The sequence below is a fragment of the Lithobates pipiens genome, unplaced genomic scaffold, assembly GCF_037356315.1.
Source record: "Lithobates pipiens isolate NorthernLeopardFrog02 unplaced genomic scaffold, aLitPip1_a1.2 Scaffold_23, whole genome shotgun sequence".
In the NCBI taxonomy this organism is placed as follows: Eukaryota; Metazoa; Chordata; class Amphibia; order Anura; family Ranidae; genus Lithobates; species Lithobates pipiens.
In genome coordinates, this window is record NW_027507785.1 from 192558428 (window position 1) to 192578661 (window position 20234).

Here is a 20234-nt window from a genome sequence, read left to right on the forward strand (position 1 = left end):
GTCAGCAGTGACCATAGATAGATTCATGCAATGCAATCTATGGTGATTAGAAAGGTGCAGGAGAGGGGGCCGGCACTCCTGCACCCTTTATGGATGCACCGCCACTGGTCATAAGTCACCGTGTTCTTGACGTTCGGAATTTCCGACAACATTTGTGTGACCCTGTGTATGCAAGACAAGTTTGAGCCAACATCCGTCGTAAAAAAAACATGGCTTTTGTTGTCAGAATGTGCGATTGTGTGTACGCGGCATTAGACCAGGTTGCCATTAAAGTTCATGTGCGTGTAAAGGCAGACAACCCAATACTTTTGGCAGTATAGTGTATGTGATACACCTACACTGTCCAAAACCCTGCCAGCCAGTACCTAAATTGATACATTTAATGGTCTGTCTATTTCAAGTCCCTGAGTATTTATTCAATAGTTACAACATACTGCCTCTAACTGGCAGATAAAACCACAAGTGAAAACTGTATTTTTCCTGGAACAACCTTTCAATAAAATTCCCACATTATGCAATATTTACGGTAACTGCATATGACACAATGGTAACAAGCAGGGTTATACCTTTACTTTAAGCAATAGCGAGCAAACAGTCCGCTGTCTCTACGAAAAAAAAGAGGAATTAAAAGTACACAAGGTGTTGAAGATGTAAATGTTTTCTGACCCATGCCAATGCATCGTTATGTTATTGATATAGTGAGGTTAGAGTATGATAATAGGTCAAGGTATATATTTGCTTTAATTTGCCAGTGAAGAATGTGACAGTATATCCTGCTTGACACACTACTTCATATTAGTACAAATATATACAGTAAGAAGTCATCTAAAATATACAGAGAAATGTATACATACAACCCTTAGCCCCTCACCACCATCACTACCACTGCTTTGACAAGGGAGTCCTAAAACACACACTTGTGCATCCTTGCATATATCCCATTACTAGGGATGAGCTTCGTGTTCGAGTCGAACATACGTTCGACTCGAACATCGGCTGTTCGCCCGTTCGGCGAAGTCCGAACGTTTTGGTCCATTCGCGCCAAATTCGTGTGGCGCTCATGGCCCACAATGCACTGTGATGGCGCAGTGCATTGCTGGCTCATGATTGGCCAAGCATGCACTGTGACCCCACATGCTTGGCCAATCGCAGCGCCAGCAGTGAGGAGAGCCATGATTGGCCACAGGCAGGATGCCTGTGGCCAATCATAGCTCAGGCTGTGTAGTGCACGCCCCACACTATATAAGGCCGCCGCCAGCGCAGCGGCCTTGTGTAGTGTGTTGGCGTCTGAAGCAGTGGGTGTTCTGTGTACCTTCAACACAGTACACACCAATCGTTTTCGGACGATTTTCGATCTTGCTGTTGTGTAGTGGTTGTTGTCTGCATGCCCTGACCGCAGTATACACCGCTATATTCACCTCACCTATATAGCTAGTGATCTATCTTTTATAATAGAGCTTGCAGTCAGTAGTGTTAGGAGCTTGTGCGTGCTGTCTGCGTGCTCTGTACCCAGTACATACCGCTATATCCACCTACATAGCTCTTCTCTATTTGAGCCCACTTGCCATCTGCAGGAGTTATTGGAAGTTGTGTGTGCCTCCAGCACAGCACAGTTTACATCTGTATATACCCCTTTATCTCTGGTGTTCTATAATAAAGGCATCTGCAGGAGTTAGTGGGTGTTCTGTGTACCTTCAACATAGTACACACCGATCGTTTTCGGACGATTTTCGATCTTGCTGTTGTGTAGTGGTTGTTGTTTGCGTGCCCTGACCGCAGTATACACCGCTATATTCACCTCACCTATATAGCTAGTGATCTATCATTTATAATAGAGCTTGCAGTCAGTAGTGTTAGGAGCTTGTGCGTGCTGTCTGCGTGCTCTGTACCCAGTACATACCGCTATATCCACCTACATAGCTCTTCTCTATTTGAGCCCACTTGCCATCTGCAGGAGTTATTGGAAGTTGTGTGTGCCTCCAGCACAGCACAGTATATATCTGTATATACCCCTTTATCTCTGGTGTTCTATAATAAAGGCATCTGCAGGAGTTAGTGGGTGTTCTGTGTACCTTCAACACAGTACACACCGATCGTTTTCGGACGATTTTCGATCTTGCTGTTGTGTAGTGGTTGTTGTCTGCGTGCCCTGACCGCAGTATACACCGCTATATTCACCTCACCTATATAGCTAGTGATCTATCTTTTATAATAGAGCTTGCAGTCAGTAGTGTTAGGAGCTTGTGCGTGCTGTCTGCGTGCTCTGTACCCAGTACATACCGCTATATCCACCTACATAGCTCTTCTCTATTTGAGCCCACTTGCCATCTGCAGGAGTTATTGGAAGTTGTGTGTGCCTCCAGCACAGCACAGTATACATCTGTATATACCCCTTTATCTCTGGTGTTCTATAATAAAGGCATCTGCAGGAGTTAGTGGGTGTTGTGTGCCTCTAGCACAATATACACTACCCAACTGCTTTTTTACCCAACTCCCTTCAGGCCATTACCATGTCTGGAAGGCCAGCAAGGAGAGGCAGACAGGCGTGAGCCGATAAAAGAGGGCAAGCAGGCTCTGTGTCTAGAGACAACAGTGCTGGTCGTCGACGCGGTGCATTGTCATCAGCACGTGGCCATGGGACATGCTTGTCCTTCTTTTCGGCAGCTGGACATGTTGAGCCGCAACATGCCAACGACTTGGTAGAGTGGATGACCAAGCCCTCTTCATCCTCCTCATCCTCTCTCACCCAGTCTCAGGGTACTAGCAAAGCAGCTGCCAACGCATCGTCTTCCCTCCTCTCAATGTCATCATCAGTGACTCCTTCCCTAGACCCACCACGTCCTCCTGAGGAGTCTCCTGAACTCTTTGAGCACAGTGTTGGGTACATGCTCCAGGAGGATGCCCAGTGTTTTGTAGCCTCTGATGATGACACTCAGCTAGAGGAAGGCAGTAGCGTGAATGCAGAGAGAGGGGATGCTCAAGAAGGACAGCAATCTGGCAGTCATGTTCCACAAGCTGCAGCATACTGCCAGGTTTGCTACAGCGATGAAGAGGGAGGGGATGATGAGGGCACTGACTCCACGTGGGTGCCTGGTAGGAGAGAGGAGGAGGAGGAGGCACATGTCCAACGAGGCAGGATGCCCTCCGGGGGCCAGCTTAGGGGCAGCACACCGACTGAATCACACCGCAGAGCTCCGCCTGTGCAGGGCGTTGCCTCTGCACGTTATTCTAAAAGTTCTTTGGTGTGGGCCTTTTTTGAGACGAGTGCATCAGATTGCACCGCTGCTATTTGCAACATATGTCTCAAGCGTATCTCGCGTGGCCAAAACATCAGCCGCTTGGGCACCACATGCTTGACCAGACATATGTTGACCTGCCATGCAGCTCGTTGGCAAGCGTACCTCAAAGACCCACACCAAAGAACAAAGCAGCCCTCTCCTTGCTCCTCATCAGCTGGCATCTCCAACCCCACTAGACCTTCAGTCCTCTCTGAAACCTGCTCTGAGAGAAATGAAGGTGTAGAATTAGGTGTGTCACAGCCAAGTGTTTCCGGGCACTCTGCTAGCAGTACACCCACGTCCGATTATAGCAGGCAAATGTCCCTGCCCCAGCTGCTGGACCGGCGAAAGAAGTTTACTCCCAGCCATCCACATGCCCAGCGGTTGAATGCTAGCTTGGCTAAATTGCTAGCACTTCAACTGCTGCCTTTTCAGTTGGTAGACTCGGCCCCCTTCCGTGAGTTTGTACAATGTGCGGTTCCTCAGTGGCAGGTCCCCAAACGCCACTTTTTCTCACGGAAGGCGATTCCGGCTCTCTACCGGCATGTGGAAGGCAATGTCCTTGCCTCGCTGGACAGGGCGGTCAGCGGTAAGTTGCATATTACCGCTGACTCATGGTCCAGCAGGCATGGACAGGGACGTTACCTGTCTTTCACGGCCCATTGGGTCACTCTTCTGGCAGCTGGGAAGGATGCAGGACAAGGTGTAGTAGTGTTGGAGGTTGTTCCGCCACCACGCCTCCAAAATGCTACTATTGGTTGTGACACACCTCTCTCCTCCACCCCCTCCTCTTCTTCTTCCTCCATGGCCTCTTCCAGTGCTCTGTCCTCAGAACCAGCGGTGCTCCGTAGGCGTTCCAGGGGCTACGCAAGTACGCAGGCAAAACGATGCCATGCCGTGCTTGCGCTGGTTTGTTTGGGGGACAGGAGCCACACTGGGGCGGATGTTTTGTCAGCTCTGCAGGGGCAGGCCGAGAGGTGGTTGACGCCACGCCAGCTTAAGCCAGGAATGGTGGTTTGCGACAATGGCACCAACCTCCTCTCCTCCCTCCGACAGGGACAACTGACCCATGTGCCCTGTGTAGCTCACGTCCTTAACCTGGTGGTGCAGCGGTTCTTGGGCAGGTACCCCGGCTTACAGGATGTCCTGAAGCAGGCCAGGAAAGTCTGTGTGCATTTCCGCCGATCATTTAATGCCTGTGCTCGGCTGGCTGAGCTCCAAAAGGAGTTGAACCTGCCCAAGAACCGCCTTATATGTGACATGCCCACCAGGTGGAACTCAACGTTGGCCATGCTGCAGCGGCTCCACACGCAGCAGAGGGCCATCAATGAGTACCTGTGCGAATACGGCACCAGGACAGGGTCAGGGGAGCTTGTTTTTTTCTCACCACGCCAGTGGGGCATGATCAGGGATGCATGCACTGTCCTGTCACCGTTTGAGGAGGCCACAAGGATGGTGAGCAGTGACAGTGCATGCATCAGTGACACTGTACCTCTTGTCCACCTCTTGGAGCATACGCTGCGTGGAATAATGGACAGGGCACTTGAGGCAGAACAGAGGCAGGAAGAGGAGGACTTCCTTGCCTCTCAAGGCCCCCTTTATCCAGACAGTGTTCCTGCTGTGCCACCCATCACACAGGAAGAGGATGAGGAGGAGGAGGAGGATGATTGTGTCAGCATGGAGGTGGAGGCTGGCACTCAGCATCAGCAGCAGCAGTCTTGTAGGGATGATTTACAGTCCCAAGAAACACATGGACTTGTACGTGGCTGGGAGGAGGTAGCTGCGGATCATGTTGTCCTTAGTGACCCAGAGGACTCCGGACCGAATGCCTCAGCTAACCTACGCTGCATGGCCTCCCTGATCCTGCAAAGCCTGTGGAAGGATCCTCGTATTCTTTGGATCAAGGAGAGGGACCATTACTGGCTGGCCACTCTCCTTGATCCACGGTACAAGGGTAAGGTTGCCGACCTTATCTTGCCATCGCAGAGGGAGCAGAGGATGAGACATCTCCGGGAGGCCTTGCAGAAAGGTCTGTGCAACGTGTTCCCAGAGACTGGGAGGTTACAAACTCCTGGTCCTGGACAACGTGTTGCTGAGGCATCGGTCAGAAGGAGCGGTGGAGAAGGTGGCCGTCTGACTGATGCTTTCAGACAATTTTTTAGTCCGCAGCCCCAAGGTATGATCGGTTCCAGCAACCATCGACAGCGTCTGATTTACATGGTGCAGGAATACCTAGGGGCAAGGTCAGACTTGGACACCTTTCCCACCGAAAATCCTCTGGCTTACTGGGTCTTGAGGATGGATCACTGGCCAGAGCTTGCACAGTATGCAATTGAGCTACTGGCCTGTCCTGCATCCAGCGTTCTTTCGGAACGCACCTTCAGTGCTGCTGGTGGCTTTGTTACCGATCACAGGGTGCGGCTGTCTACCGAATCAGTTGATCGACTGACCTTCATCAAGATGAATCAGTCTTGGATCACCCACAGCTACCAAGCACCTGAAGCTGATGTAACCGAATCATTTTTTTTTTAAATATCACATCCCTTCAAGACTGCCTATGCTGATGCTGAGTGACTGTCCTGTTATGTTGATTGTCTATCCTCTTCCTCCTCCGATGATATGTTGGAAGAACATTTCTGTTTCTGGATGATGCCATCAGCCCAATTTTTCTGCCTCTGTTTAACAGGGGCGTTTAATTACAATTTTTGATGCAATGCTTTGCAGCAGGGCTAATTCCTGCAATAAAACAAGAGTATATGGGAGAGGTTGCAGTGTCGTGGCACCAGCACCAGTGCCTAAGGCCCAATTTTTCTGCCCCTGTTTAACAGGGGCGTTTAATTACAATTTTTGATGCAATGCTTTGCAGCAGGGCTAATTCCTGCAATAAAACTAGAGTATATGGGAGAGGTTGCAGTGTCGTGGCACCAGCACCAGTGCCATCAGCCCAATTTTTCTGCCCCTGTTTAACAGGGGCGTTTAATTACAATTTTTGATGCAATGCTTTGCAGCAGGGCTAATTCCTGCAATAAAACTAGAGTATATGGGAGAGGTTGCAGTGTCGTGGCACCAGCACCAGTGCCTAAGGCCCAATTTGTCTGCCCCTGTTTAACAGGGGCGTTTAAGTACAATTTTTGATGCAATGCTTTGCAGCAGGGCTAATTCCTGCAATAAAACAAGAGTATATGGGAGAGGTTGCAGTGTAGTGGCACCAGCACCAGTGCCTAAGGCCCAATTTTTCTGCCCCTGTTTAACAGGCGCGTTTAATTACAATTTTTGATGCAATGCTTTGCAGCAGGGCTAATTCCTGCAATAAAACTAGAGTATATGGGAGAGGTTGCAGTGTCGTGGCACCAGCACCAGTGCCTAAAGCCCAATTTTTCTGCCCCTGTTTAACAGGGGCGTTTAATTACAATTTTTGATGCAATGCTTTGCAGCAGGGCTAATTCCTGCAATAAAACTAGAGTATATGGGAGAGGTTGCAGTGTCGTGGCACCAGCACCAGTGCCTAAGGCCCAATTTTTCTGCCCCTGTTTAACAGGGACATGTAATTACAATTCTTGATATAATATTTCACAGGAGGGCCCATTCCTGTGCCCACCCAGAGTAACTGTGAGGACTTATAGTGTTGTGGCACCAGCACCACAACCACCAAAGGTCAATTTTTCTACCACTGTTCAACAATGGCATGTAATTACAATTCTTGATATAATCGTTCACAGCAGGGCGCTCCAGCGCCCACCAAGAGTCACTTTGAGGGCTTACAATGTTGTGGCAAAACCAACACCTTGTTCCGCCATTTCTGCAGATCATATAGGGCAGGCCCCTACTTTCAAACATCCAACTTACAAACATCTCCTACTTGCAAACGGAAGGAGACAACAGCAAGTGAGATGAAAAAAGATGGACGACAAAACAAATTATACAGGGGTGATAACCCTTCCCTATGTTTTCCAAAAAGCTTAAAAATTTGTTTTTTGACTGGAGCTACACTTTAAAAATGTACCAGTTGAAAATTACAAACAGATTCAAATTAACACAACAAACCTACACAGTCCCTGTCTTGTTTGCACCGCCTCTATACTGCTGTTCTGAGTATATAGGGCCTGGGGGCCACACACATTTCCTTTTTTTAATATGGGTACGGGGTTCCCCTTAATATGCGTGCAAGACCCAAAGGGGCTGGTAATGGGCAGGGAGGGCTACCCATGCCATTTTTCTGAATGATTTTCAACCATATTGCAGGAACCAGATATAACATTAAAACCGCAAGCAGCTTTAAATGACGTTATTTCCGTTAAATGTCATTTTGTGCAGGGACTGTTCTAAACACGGGAAACACGTGGCACTTCACAGGCATACTACAGACACCCCCCAGGCACCATATTTAAAGGAATATTTCACTTTTTTTCCCACTTTAATCGTCATTAAAATCAGTGCTCCCGCCAAAACGGCCGATTTTAAAACTTTTTTTTGCATTGACCCATGTCCCCTGGGGCAGGAGCCAGGTCCCCAAACCCTTTTTAGGACAGTATCTTGCATATTAGCCGTTAAAATTAGCACTTTTAATTTCAAACGTTTGAGTCCCATAGACTTCAATGGGGTTCTAACGTTCGTACGAATTTGGGGTCCGTTCGAAAGTTCTGGTGCGAACCGAACCGGGGGGTGTTCGGCTCATCCCTACCCATTACCAAATGCTCTGCTTGTTCCCTCTCTCACAATGGCCCTTCGGGATCACACTACTCCTGTATGTCTTCTCCACTTCCTCACATTCTCCTAGCCTGTTAAATCTTGCATGTGCACAAAGCATCACATATGTTCTGTTGAATGTACGGCGTACCATTTTTTTTCACTTTATACACAAGTTGATGATGTACGGTAATGCTTTGTACTACCAAATGCACATGCTCTGTTACAAATATAGATAAAAGAAGTCGTGCTGAGGTATTAATCTAATAGGTTGCTGCCATCCCCCTGATTCTCAACCCCCTTGGAGGCAGTGAATTTGCAACTAATATGTAGATAGGAATAGGGACCCTGGCGCTACCTCAAGAGTGTATATATTATAGGGTACACCCTTATTGTATAAGGTGATCTGAGGTCTATCTGCTATATTGGTCCTATATCACGTGGAGAACGGAAGAAAAACCACAGAATACTCTACAATGTAAAAACATACAAAAACCAGACTATATAGTCCAGAACACCTGAAAAAGAATCTCTGTGCTTATATGTAGCTTAGGTGTATAATAACAAACACAGGGTATAATCCAACCAACCCCCTATTTTTGGGAAGTGGGAAGTTACAGTGAGCTATATAAGTCAATTATTGCCCTCTTATTTTTATTTTTATTTTTAATGCTTGGTTATGTCTAATTATGTATCAATGATGTGATATACCTTACCAATTTACACTATCCCTACCACATAGTACCCTCATAGATCTAGCAGGTGTATATAGATAATAGGGGGTTGGTTGGATTATACCCTGTGTTTGTTATTATACACCTAAGCTACATATAAGCACAGAGAATCTTTTTTCAGGTGTTCTGGACTATATAGTCTGTTTTTTTTGTATGTTTTTACATTGTAGAGTATTCTGTGGTTTTTCTTCTGTTCTCCACGGGATATAGGACCAATATAGCAGATAGACCTCAGATCACCTTATACAATAAGGGTGTACCCTATAATATATACACTCTTGAGGTAGCGCCAGGGTCCCTATTCCTATCTACATATTAGTTGCACATGCTCTGTTGTCACCTATCCCTGATGCACAATAAAATCAATGAACAAGAAAGTGTAGAAAAAACAATTCTTATTTAATGCATCTTACGTGGACCAAATATATATTACAACACTTTCACATTAGCAACTGTATATTTGGCAAATGTAATTTTTTTTTTTCAACAAACCGCAAATTAAACTCTTAAATTTTATAAGGTAAGTGAAAATATTGTAAAATAAATTATTTTTATCCCTTTTACTAACAATATAAAAATATAAAAGCTGTCAGCGCGTAGAGTAAAAACAGAATTTGAATATTAAATAACAGGTCAGGCCATTCAATACAAACCCTGCAGCAGAGAATATTGTAAAATAAATCTTTTTTATCCCTTTTACTAACAATATAAAAGTATAAAAGCTGTCAGCACGTAGAGTAAATACTGAATTTGAATATTAAATAACAGGTCAGGCCATTCAATACAAACCCTGCAGCAGAGAATATTGGAAAATAACCCCAAACCCACAGTCATATCCATTCAGTGCTTGACAGCTGTGTTCAGAAATAGGCCATATTTTGTTTGTTTTTAAAGAACAAGATAAATTTTTTTTTTTTTTCAAATGGTTTTTATTAAACATTCGACAGTCAAAACATTGACAAATACAAAATTCCCGATTAGAGAGTTACACAGTATTACATCATGTGATACACAATTATTTGGGAATGTACATTGACCTTCACTGATAAATATGGATATGAATTTCCCATACATAGGAGATATACAATTGTATTTATTTTAATCAATTCCTAAGAAATGGTGCTGCCCTTCTGGCTCCGATACCCCTACTGGGAACAACAAAATGAAATTTTAACCTAAATTTTTAACCTTATATTCCATTTTTTTTAAATTTATAAACATGTTGTAGAAAAATGGTTTAAGAAATTGTTAATCTAGTCGTAACTGTTTCTGCTTGCTGTACACCTTTCTTCCTGGTTCTAGATTATAGACTGTCATTCATAAAAAAATAAAATAAAAAAAATGAAAGATTAAAATTAATTTAAAAACAGTTTTACCTTGTTTATTTTCCTGTGCAAAATTTGTTCCTGGGAATGATGTGATAAACAGAGAAATAAGGAAGATATGTTGTCCCAGAGAGATCATTCTTCTTCCAGTACAAAAAGGTTAATAATGGATGTTTTGCGAGGAGTTCATATCCTTCCCTGACTGATGTTTCCTGCTCACAAATATTATCTGTGATTCTCAAGCCAAGTTTTCTTTTGCAGCAACTGCAACTACACGGCTGTGTTGCACAAGTACCCGTAAAGCTTATTCATTTAAATAGTCTAAAGCTAGCTGGGTAAATTTTCGTTTAACCAGCGCATTGAACAAAGAAAAAAAAAACCTTGACTTCAGGGTCAAATTGCTAAGGGTAATGGATAGCCAATACCAACCAGAATTCATAAACAAGTTCTTACAAGTTGCCAGGAGTTACTATGCTTTACCGTAATTTGCCTTTGTTTCAAAATTTAAATAAGTTACGTTTTCTTGCCTCAATATAAATAAAATAAGTTAATAAAACCTGGTTTCTCAGGAACGTGCTTCTCAGCACAGGGAACTATGCCAAAATGTACACAGAGAGACAAAATGTCCAACATGTCATTTATTCCTAACTCTTTATTTGACTCTAGTACTGAATTCCTAATCTATTCAACTCCTAAGGGTTTATTTAAAACAAATGTGCATAGCAATTCACCCACTGAAAGTAAACGTACATTTGTTCTGTGGAAATGGGGCAAGAAAATGAATATTATTATGCTATCTCCTGTGTTGGTTGAATGTGATTGATTTAAAGGATAAATTCACCTTTACAAAAAAATAAAAGTGAATGCAATTTTTCCCGAACCTCCAATAAAGGCAGGCAGTTACACTCTGACAGGAACATTAATAAACTACCTAAAACAATCAGCGGCATTCTGGTAGTTCATTGAGAACCACAAGCCAACAGCCGCAAAGGTTGATGGAACTTTTAGTTTACCCATTCACAGAACATTGTAAACGGATGACATGGCCAGCTGGGCGGAGCCACGCATGGCCATGTTTTTTTTTTAGATTGTAACAGCAAGGGAGAAGACCCCCATTTGTTTTGAGAATGGAGAATCAGTGGGTGCAGGGGCCAATGCATTACATGTTATACTCTAAATATGGGTGTAACAAACAACATGTTATAAAAGGTGAACTTTAAAATTTAAAACTATCACCCTTTGGCCACTAGATGGTTTAAGTGTGTAAAGTTGCCTAGCTATAAATTTCCATGTCAAGTGTCATTCAAAATTTCTTTTGATACTTAGTGCCATCTAGTGGACACATATAGTATTTTCCACTAAATTGAAGAAAAACACCCAAACAATACAGGAAATAATTCAAGAAGATTTTATTTTTTTTGTGGCCCATTTGCATAGGGCAAACTGCTATGCATTTTTTTTTTATAAATAAACACTCTAAAGTGTCAAACCATAAACTTGTCATGTTTGTATTAGATAAAGTAGAAAATGATAAGACTCGCCTATATGGTTTTACTGCTCTCTGGGGATCCAAAAACACTCCCAGTTAATGATGGATAGGAATCGGAATGCTTTCCTTGTGGTTTCAACAGATTTATGACATCATTCCTTTAAGATATACTTTTCATCCCTAGACACTGCCACTTGACTGAAGCCAAATTACTGTTTTTAATAGTAAAACAAGTATTTTTTTAATGATTGTGTTGCTGAATGTATTGATTTGTAGCTTCTATTGTTACTCATTAGTCCTCTATAACCTGTACCCTAACACTTATATCTTTAAAATGGAACTAAACATAAAACAATTGAATGCAGGCAGACTTTTGATTGCTGTTTATTGCAGAAACACATGTGTAGCTCGGTATAGAGTCAAAAAAGATTGCAATATGAATACTTAATTTTGTAGACCTTACCTCAAAGTTTTTTTATGTTAAGCCAATGATTGCTCAGTATGTGTAAGTGTGTGTAAGTGGTACCCATGGTATCCTTTACTTATCATAGTATGACTACTGACAGCATGCTTTCATTCTTTCTCTTCAGACAGTCAGTACCATATTTGCTTATCTTTTGCATTGCATTAGCATATACTTTCTTGATAAAGACACTGACCCATACATCAAAAAAGACCATACCCTCATGGTAGTCCTCATGTTCTCGCACAGCTTACCTTCTGCCTTTTAAGCTGCCAGAAACTGTCCCCGTGACTTATGGTCTGTATTGAGGGGGGAAAAAGATGTCCGTGCTAGTTAGAAATATAAGGGAAGTAGGGTATGTACCAAGGGGATGGAGGATCTGTACTTGAAAGAATTGAGGTGGAGGAATCTGTATTGAAGGGATTTGGGGGGATCTGTACAAGTAGGGGACATTGTACTGTGTACAGCCTGCATGTTATGTATTCCTGACACCTGCATTCTGCATTTTGCCCCACTGAACCCTGCAACCTGTGCCTTACACACTTCTGAACCTTGTGTTCTGTATGTTATGCACTCTTGACCCTTGTGCTCTGTGCGTTACACACTGTCACGATCGATCGACCGTCCCGATCGTACATAGAAAACTCACCCGCAGGTTTCCTGTACAAGAAGCTCGTCGGTGTCCTCGGACGCGGGCTGGCGCGAACGAACACACGCGAGTGCACGTAGTCCCTAACAGGCGCACGCGGGTGCGCGTTGACACGAATGAGCGCACGTGGGTGCGCGATGAACCGAACGGGCGTACGCGGGTACGCGGGGTCACGAACGGGAGCACGGTTACCGGCGGGGGCACACAAACTCGCCGTGCGACCGTTCTTGGCGCCCAACAGGCTATTTAGGTAATCTGCTCCTGTTCTCCCGTGCTGTCCTGTCTACAGCGTTCCTGTGACTTCTGCTACCAGTTCCTGCTTGTTCCTGATACTGTACCCGGCCTGTTCTTGACCTTGTTTGATTGCTGCCTGCCTCCGACCCTCTGCCTGACTGACCATGTTTCTGCCTTCTGCTGTGTACCTCTGCTGCCCGCTAGTTACCGACCCGGCTCGCCTCTGACCACGCCTGCTGCACCCACCTGAGCTTCAGCACCTGCTAATCCTGCTGTTCCTGCCTGACTGCCAGTGCCAGCTGTTCCTGCCATCCCTGCCCGGTTGCCAGTGCCAGCCGCTCCTGCTGTTCCTACCCGGCTTCCAGCGCCGGCTGCACCTGCCGTTCCAGTCAGTTACCTGTTCCTGCTGTGCCCGTTGTCTACTGCATTCCGTCATCTGCCTGACCTTCTGCACCAGCTGGTGGTGGATCTCCGTTGCTGCAACCCGGCTTGGCACTTGTGCCCTCCGAACTCTGGAATCCCTGTCTCCATCTCCAGGGGCTCTCGAGCTGAAGGTTTACGAGGCGCCGCTCCCTGCACTGTTGGGCTCTCCAACCAGGTACGTGACAGTACAGGACAGCCATGTCCGAGCCCACGCAGGGAGCCTCCCCAATGGACGAGCTTTGCCGCCATCTAGCCGGCCTTACCCAGGCCGTGAAGAACTTGCAGGAAGGCTACGGCCGTCTGGAAGAACAGGTCCAGGCTCTGTCTGCCTCAACTCCAGCCGCCCCCGGACCCTCAGCTCCACCTTCAGTGGTAATGATGCCGCCTGAACCAAGGGTCCCTACTCCAGACCGCTTCTCTGGCAACCGAAACAAGTTCAGGGCCTTTCGAAACTCCTGCGAGCTCTTCTTCGCTCTACAACCCCGGACTTTTTCTCTCGAGGCAACAAAAGTGGGGTTCGTCATTTCTCTACTGACCAACGAACCTCAGGCCTGGGCACATCGTCTTCTGGAACGGAAGGATCCCTCTCTGGACTCTCTAAACGCCTTTTTCCAAGCGATGTCTCGGTTGCACGAGGACCCCCAGCTTGCTGCCACCGCTGAAGCAGCCCTCGGAATCACTAAAAGATGAACTGGCTCGCGTGGGTATCCCTGAAACCCTCGAAGCGCTCATTGACCTCTCAGTCCAGATCGATAGGCACCTAAGAGAACGTCGCCTAGAGCGTTCTTCTTCTACCTCTCGCCCTGTCTGGATGTTGCCACGGGTTCCTAGTTCCAACCCTCCGGTCCCTTCTGCTCCTGTTCCACCCTCTCCGGATTCTTCAGAACCCATGCAACTGGGACTACTTCACCCATCTTTGACGCCTGAGGAGCGCCAACGCCGAAGAGCCGGCAATCTTTGTCTCTACTGTGGAGAACCGGGACATTATGTTCGCACTTGCCCTGCCAAATCGCGTAAGTGCCTTCTCATACCTCCTGCTTCCCCTTCTACCTTGCCTAGTAACATCTCTCATCTGGCTGTTCCTCTTCTTTTGCAGCTCTCAGGAAGGACTATCAGCATCAACGCAATTATTGATTCTGGGGCCTGCAGCGGCTTTATGGACTTGTCTTTTGCCTTAAAGAACAACATTCCTCTCCGGCCTAGGGTAAAAGGACTTTCAATTTACTTGGCCGATGGTTCCACCCTTAAGTCCGGACCAGTGACCCAGGAGACGTCCCCTCTTTTTGCCACCATTGCCGGAACCCACCAGGAGCTTCTGTGTCTGGACATTATTAAGTCCCCACTTTTTCCCGTTATCCTTGGCATGCCCTGGTTGAAGGCCCACAACCCTCTCATTAATTGGTCCACTGGAGGAATTGAGTTTCCATCTGCCTACTGCCGTCAGCACTGTCTCCCAGTCGCCAACACGGATTCTTCTGCGCTGCTTTGCTTAGAAACGGACACCGAGATCCGACAGGCTGTGCCCAAGGTTTATCACAACTTTTTGGATGTGTTTAGCAAAAAGGGCGCTGAGACTTTACCCCCTCACAGACCATATGACTGCCCTATCGAATTGCTCCCGGGGGCAGAGATTCCCTTCGGAAGGATTTTCCCCTTATCTGAGACTGAGCTGGGAACCCTGAAAGCCTACCTGGATGATAATTTGAAGAAGGGTTTTATCCGGGCATCCACCTCCCCGGCAGGTGCAGGAATCTTCTTCGTCCAGAAGAAGGACCATTCCCTGCGCCCATGTGTGGATTATCGGGCACTTAACAAGGTCACGATAAAGAATCGTTATCCCCTACCGTTAGTGCCCGAACTATTTCAGAGACTGGGGTCGGCCGAGGTATTCTCCAAACTAGACCTTCGGGATGCCTACAACCTCGTCCGCATTCGTAAGGGCGATGAATGGAAGACGGCCTTTCGTACTCGTTTTGGGCACTACGAATATTTGGTTATGCCCTTTGGACTATGTAATACTCCTGCTACATTCCAACATTTTGTAAATGATGTTTTCAGAGATTACCTTGACCTGTTTGTGATAGTATATTTAGATGATATCTTAATCTTTTCTTCCTCCCTAGCCGAGCATCGGGAACATGTGAAAAGTGTCCTAGCCCGACTCCGTCTTCATGGTCTGTACGCCAAACCGGAGAAGTGTGTTTTTGAACAGCAAAGTATTCAATTCCTTGGTCTAATTATTTCAGTGAAAGGAATAGAGATGGATCCCCAGAAGATCTCAGCTATCCTAGACTGGCCCGCTCCCTCTGACAGGAAAGGGGTCCAACGGTTTGTAGGATTTGCTAATTTCTACAGGAAATTCATCAAAGGATTTTCCTCCATCATTTCCCCCATCACCGAGCTGACCAAACAGGGTCAAAAATTTCAATGGACTTCTAAGGCACAAGAAGCCTTCAAGACCCTAAAGGACCTGTTCGTATCTGCCTCAATCTTAAGACACCCTGATTCAACCCTGCCTTATATCCTGGAGGTGGATGCCTCGGAAATTGCGGTTGGGGCAGTGCTCTCCCAGAGACAGGGGCCTAAGTCACTTTTGCATCCGGTCGCCTTCTTTTCCCGCAAGCTTTCGGAGGCGGAGCGGAACTACGATGTTGGCGACCGTGAACTGCTGGCAATCAAGGCGACACTGGAAGAATGGCGCTACCTTCTCGAGGGCGCTTCCCATCCGATCCTGGTCTATACTGATCACAAAAATCTAGAATATCTTAAATCGGCCAAGAGACTGAAACCAAGACAGGCCCGGTGGGCACTCTTCTTTTCTAGATTCGTGTTTCACATCACGTACCGTCCGGGATCGAAGAATGTTAAACCCGATGCCCTCTCTCGAATGTACAGTGAACCAGTGGAGCTCCCTACTCCTGATACTATCCTTCCTCCAGGAAACTTTCTCTTGCTTCAGGAGGACCTACTTTCCCGAATTAAGCAAGCCTCCAGCGATCCGGTTCTCCCACCTGACATGTCTTTAACCTTCAGAGATGGTCTTTTTTGGCATCAGGACAGGATCTACGTTCCCCAAGAAGTACGTGTTGCAGTTCTCAGCTCCTGCCACGACCATCCACTGGCCGGCCACTTTGGGGTTCTCAAAACCACGGACTTGCTTCAACGCACGTTTTGGTGGCCACAGATGAAGAGGCACTGCAGGGAATACGTGGAGGCATGCACCATATGTATCCGGAATAAAGGTAGCAAATCAAAGGCCTGGGGCCTCCTGAGACCACTGCCCATCCCGGATAGACCTTGGAAGATGATATCCATGGACTTCATCGTGGAATTGCCTCCTTCTGAGGATTTCTCCACAATCTTTGTGGTGGTAGATAGGCTTACTAAAATGGCCCACTTTCTGCCTATGAAGGGGACCCCTTCGGCCGCGGAGATGGCTAAGACTTTTATTAGAGAAGTGGTAAGGCTCCACGGTATCCCTGCCGACATTACTTCAGATAGGGGGGTGCAGTTCACGTCCAGGTTTTGGAAAGCACTCTGTGGGGCCCTGAAAATTGAGCTTCGCCTTTCTTCGGCCTATCACCCGCAGACCAATGGCCAGACTGAGAGAACCAACCAAACGCTAGAGCAATATCTGCGTTGCTTCTCTTCCTTCTCCCAGGATGACTGGGCATCGCTCTTGCCATTAGCAGAGTTTGCATATAACAACTCCATCCATTCCGCCACAAAACAGTCCCCGTTTTTTGCAAACTTTGGCTTCCACCCGCTTTTTCTACCCAGTAATCTCCCTGAATGCTCAGTACCGGCGGTACAGGAAGACCTTAATTTTTTCAAGACCAACAATAAGATCCTACAAGAGACTCTGGCTAAAACTCAGGAACACAACAAAGAGGTCTTTGATAGGAAGAGAAGAGGGGAGCTCAATCTCCAGGTCGGGGACCAGGTCTGGCTGTCCACTTTAAATCTGAAATTAGCTTGCCCATCCAAGAAGCTGGGCCCGAAGTTTGTGGGTCCATTCCCTATTGTAAGGAAGCTGAACGACGTGGCTTTTGAATTGAAACTCCCGGAGTCGTTTCGGATCCACCCGGTCTTTCACGCTTCGTTACTTAAGCCTACTGTCCCGGACCCCTTTGCCGATCGGAGTGCCAACCCCCCGGAACCTGTGATGATCAATGGAGAATTGGAGTACGAGGTCGAATCCATCCTGGACTGCAAGAGAAGACAGAATCGGACTCAATTCCTGGTCAAGTGGAAGGGGTATGGCCCTGAGGAAAATTCCTGGGAACCGGAATCCAACCTGCATGCGAAGAGACTAATCCTTGCCTTCAAGAGGTCTCATCCGGATAAAATGGCATGGTTGGGCATCCGGAGGCTGCCCCTTGGGGGGGGCAATGTCACGATCGATCGACCATCCCGATCGTACATAGAAAACTCACCCGCAGGTTTCCTGTACAAGAAGCTCGTCGGTGTCCTCGGACGCGGGCTGGCGCGAACGAACGCACGCGAGTGCACGTAGTCCCTAACAGGCACACGCGGGTGCGCGTTGACACGAATGAGCGCACACGGGTGCGCGATGAACCGAACGGGCGTACGCGGGGTCACAAACGGGAGCACGGTTACCGGCGGGGGCACGCAAACTCACCGTGCGACCGTTCTTGGCGCCCAACAAGCTATTTAGGTAATCTGCTCCTGTTCTCCCGTGCTGTCCTGTCTACAGCGTTCCTGTGACTTCTGCTACCAGTTCCTGCTTGTTCCTGATACTGTACCCGGCCTGTTCTTGACCTTGTTTGATTGCTGCCTGCCTCCGACCCTCTGCCTGACTGACCACGTTTCTGCCTTCTGCTGTGTACCTCTGCTGCCCGCTAGTTACCGACCCGGCTCGCCTCTGACCACGCCTGCTGCACCCACCTGAGCTTCAGCACCTGCTAATCCTGCTGTTCCTGCCTGACTGCCAGTGCCAGCTGTTCCTGCCATCCCTGCCCGGTTGCCAGTGCCAGCCGCTCCTGCTGTTCCTACCCGGCTTCCAGCGCCGGCTGCACCTGCCGTTCCAGTCAGTTACCTGTTCCTGCTGTGCCCGTTGTCTACTGCATTCCGTCCTCTGCCTGACCTTCTGCACCAGCTGGTGGTGGATCTCCGTTGCTGCAACCCGGCTTGGCACTTGTGCCCTCCGAACTCTGGAATCCCTGTCTCCATCTCCAGGGGCTCTCGAGCCGGAGGTTTACGAGGCGCCGCTCCCTGCACTGTTGGGCTCTCCAACCAGGTACGTGACACACACTCTTGAACTCTGCTCTCTATGTTATGAACTCCAGACCCCTGTGATCTGTGCCCTATGCTCTCCTGATCCCTCTGGTCTGAGCCTTACACACTTCTTACCCCTATAGTCTTTGCATTTTGTGCATCTGATCCCTGCGTTCTATGCATTAAGCACTCCTTACCCCTGAACTCAATATGATACCCAATCAAAACCCCAGGTCCCTGTCTTTTATGCACATTTCTTAGCCCTGCACTCTGTCCATTATGCACTCCCAAGCCCTGCGCTCCATGCCTAATGCACCCATTTCCCCTGCAGTCTGTGCATTTTGCACTTCTAAACCATGCATTTCCTGTGATGTCCACTTTTATCCCATGGGTTCCATGCAATACACACTCTCAATCCCTACACTTTGTGTCTTATGCCCCGTACACACGAGCGGACTTTTCGACATCCAAACTCCGATGGACTGAGTCCGTCAGACTATCCGATCGTGTGTGGGCTGCAACGGACTTTAGCTTCGCTAAAGTCTGACAGACTTTAGAAATGAAGCATGCTTCAAATTTTCCCGACGGAACTCCGCCGGACCCGGTCCCCTTCGAAAAATTCGCTCGTGTGTGTGCTACTCCGACGGACTAAAACCGACGCTAGGGCAGCTATTGGCTACTGTCTATGAACTTCCTACGTCGAATCCAGTCGTACGTCATCACGTTCGACTCCGTCGGAGTTTGGTGTGATGGTGTGTGGTCAAGTCCGTTCGGTCGAAAAGTCCGCCAGAACTCCGTCGGAACTCCGTCGGAACTCCTTTGGAGGTCTGTCAGACTTAATCCCTCTCGTGTGTACGGGGCATAATGCTCTCCTGAGCCCTGTGCTCCATGCCGAAGGCACCCATGTCTGTGCGTTTTTCACTTCTGTTCCCATGCATTTCATGTGATGCCCAATCCCAACCCCTGGTTTCCATGTAATATTCACTCTCAATCCCTCTGTGCATTACACACTCCTGAGCCCTGTGCTCTACATGTTATGTACTCCTGATCCCTGTACTTTTTGCCTTCAGCAGCAGAGATGGCCAGATCTGAGTGGCTACACTCAGGAAACAGGGACTAGACTGTGTATGCTTAAAGTGAAATGTATTTACAGCAAAACAAAATCCTTCCAAACACTAGCACACAGCAAACATGAAAATGTAAGTGAACCAAAAACCCAGTGACAGAATACCTAACTAATCAAACTAAAAACAAAAAGTCTAACAATTGACTATATATAAAAAAAAATGCAAAATGGGGAACATCAAAAAGTAGAGGAAAACTGGAGGTGCATGGAGCAGATGGGAAAAACAAATCAAAATTGGGATCAGGAACAAGGGGGGGGGGGGCAGGCACAAGGCAGCAGGTTACAGGGAACAAGGTACAGAAGCAAAAGTAGAATCTATGCAAACAGAATCTGGCAGCGGTAAAACACTGCAGTAAGAGGCCCTTAGTATAGGAGGACTAAATACCCTTACAGCAGCCAACCTGGAAACTAATTACTAGGATCTGCTGGCTGTTGGAAGACACCTATTGGAATTACAAATCTCCACCCGAGGGGAACCACAGTGTCACCAGCAGGTTATCCAGGTCCTGACAGCCTTATGCACTCTTGTCCCCCATGCTCTGTGCCATATATACTCCTAAGCTCTGCATTCTGTGCCTTGTACACTTGT

General features: G+C 47.2%; 1 protein-coding gene across 1 annotated transcript in view; it reads right to left on the reverse strand.

The window, feature by feature from the left end:
• LOC143928081 (coagulation factor XIII B chain-like) overlaps positions 1-10369 on the reverse strand; it is a 96643-nt gene extending 86274 nt beyond the window's left edge. Inside the window, exon 1 of the mRNA XM_077452696.1 lies at positions 10075-10369. Coding sequence (XP_077308822.1) covers positions 10075-10162 — 88 coding nt within the window. The 5' untranslated portion in view covers positions 10163-10369. The remainder of the gene's footprint in view (positions 1-10074) is intronic.
• Between the last annotated feature and the right edge of the window lie 9865 nt (positions 10370-20234).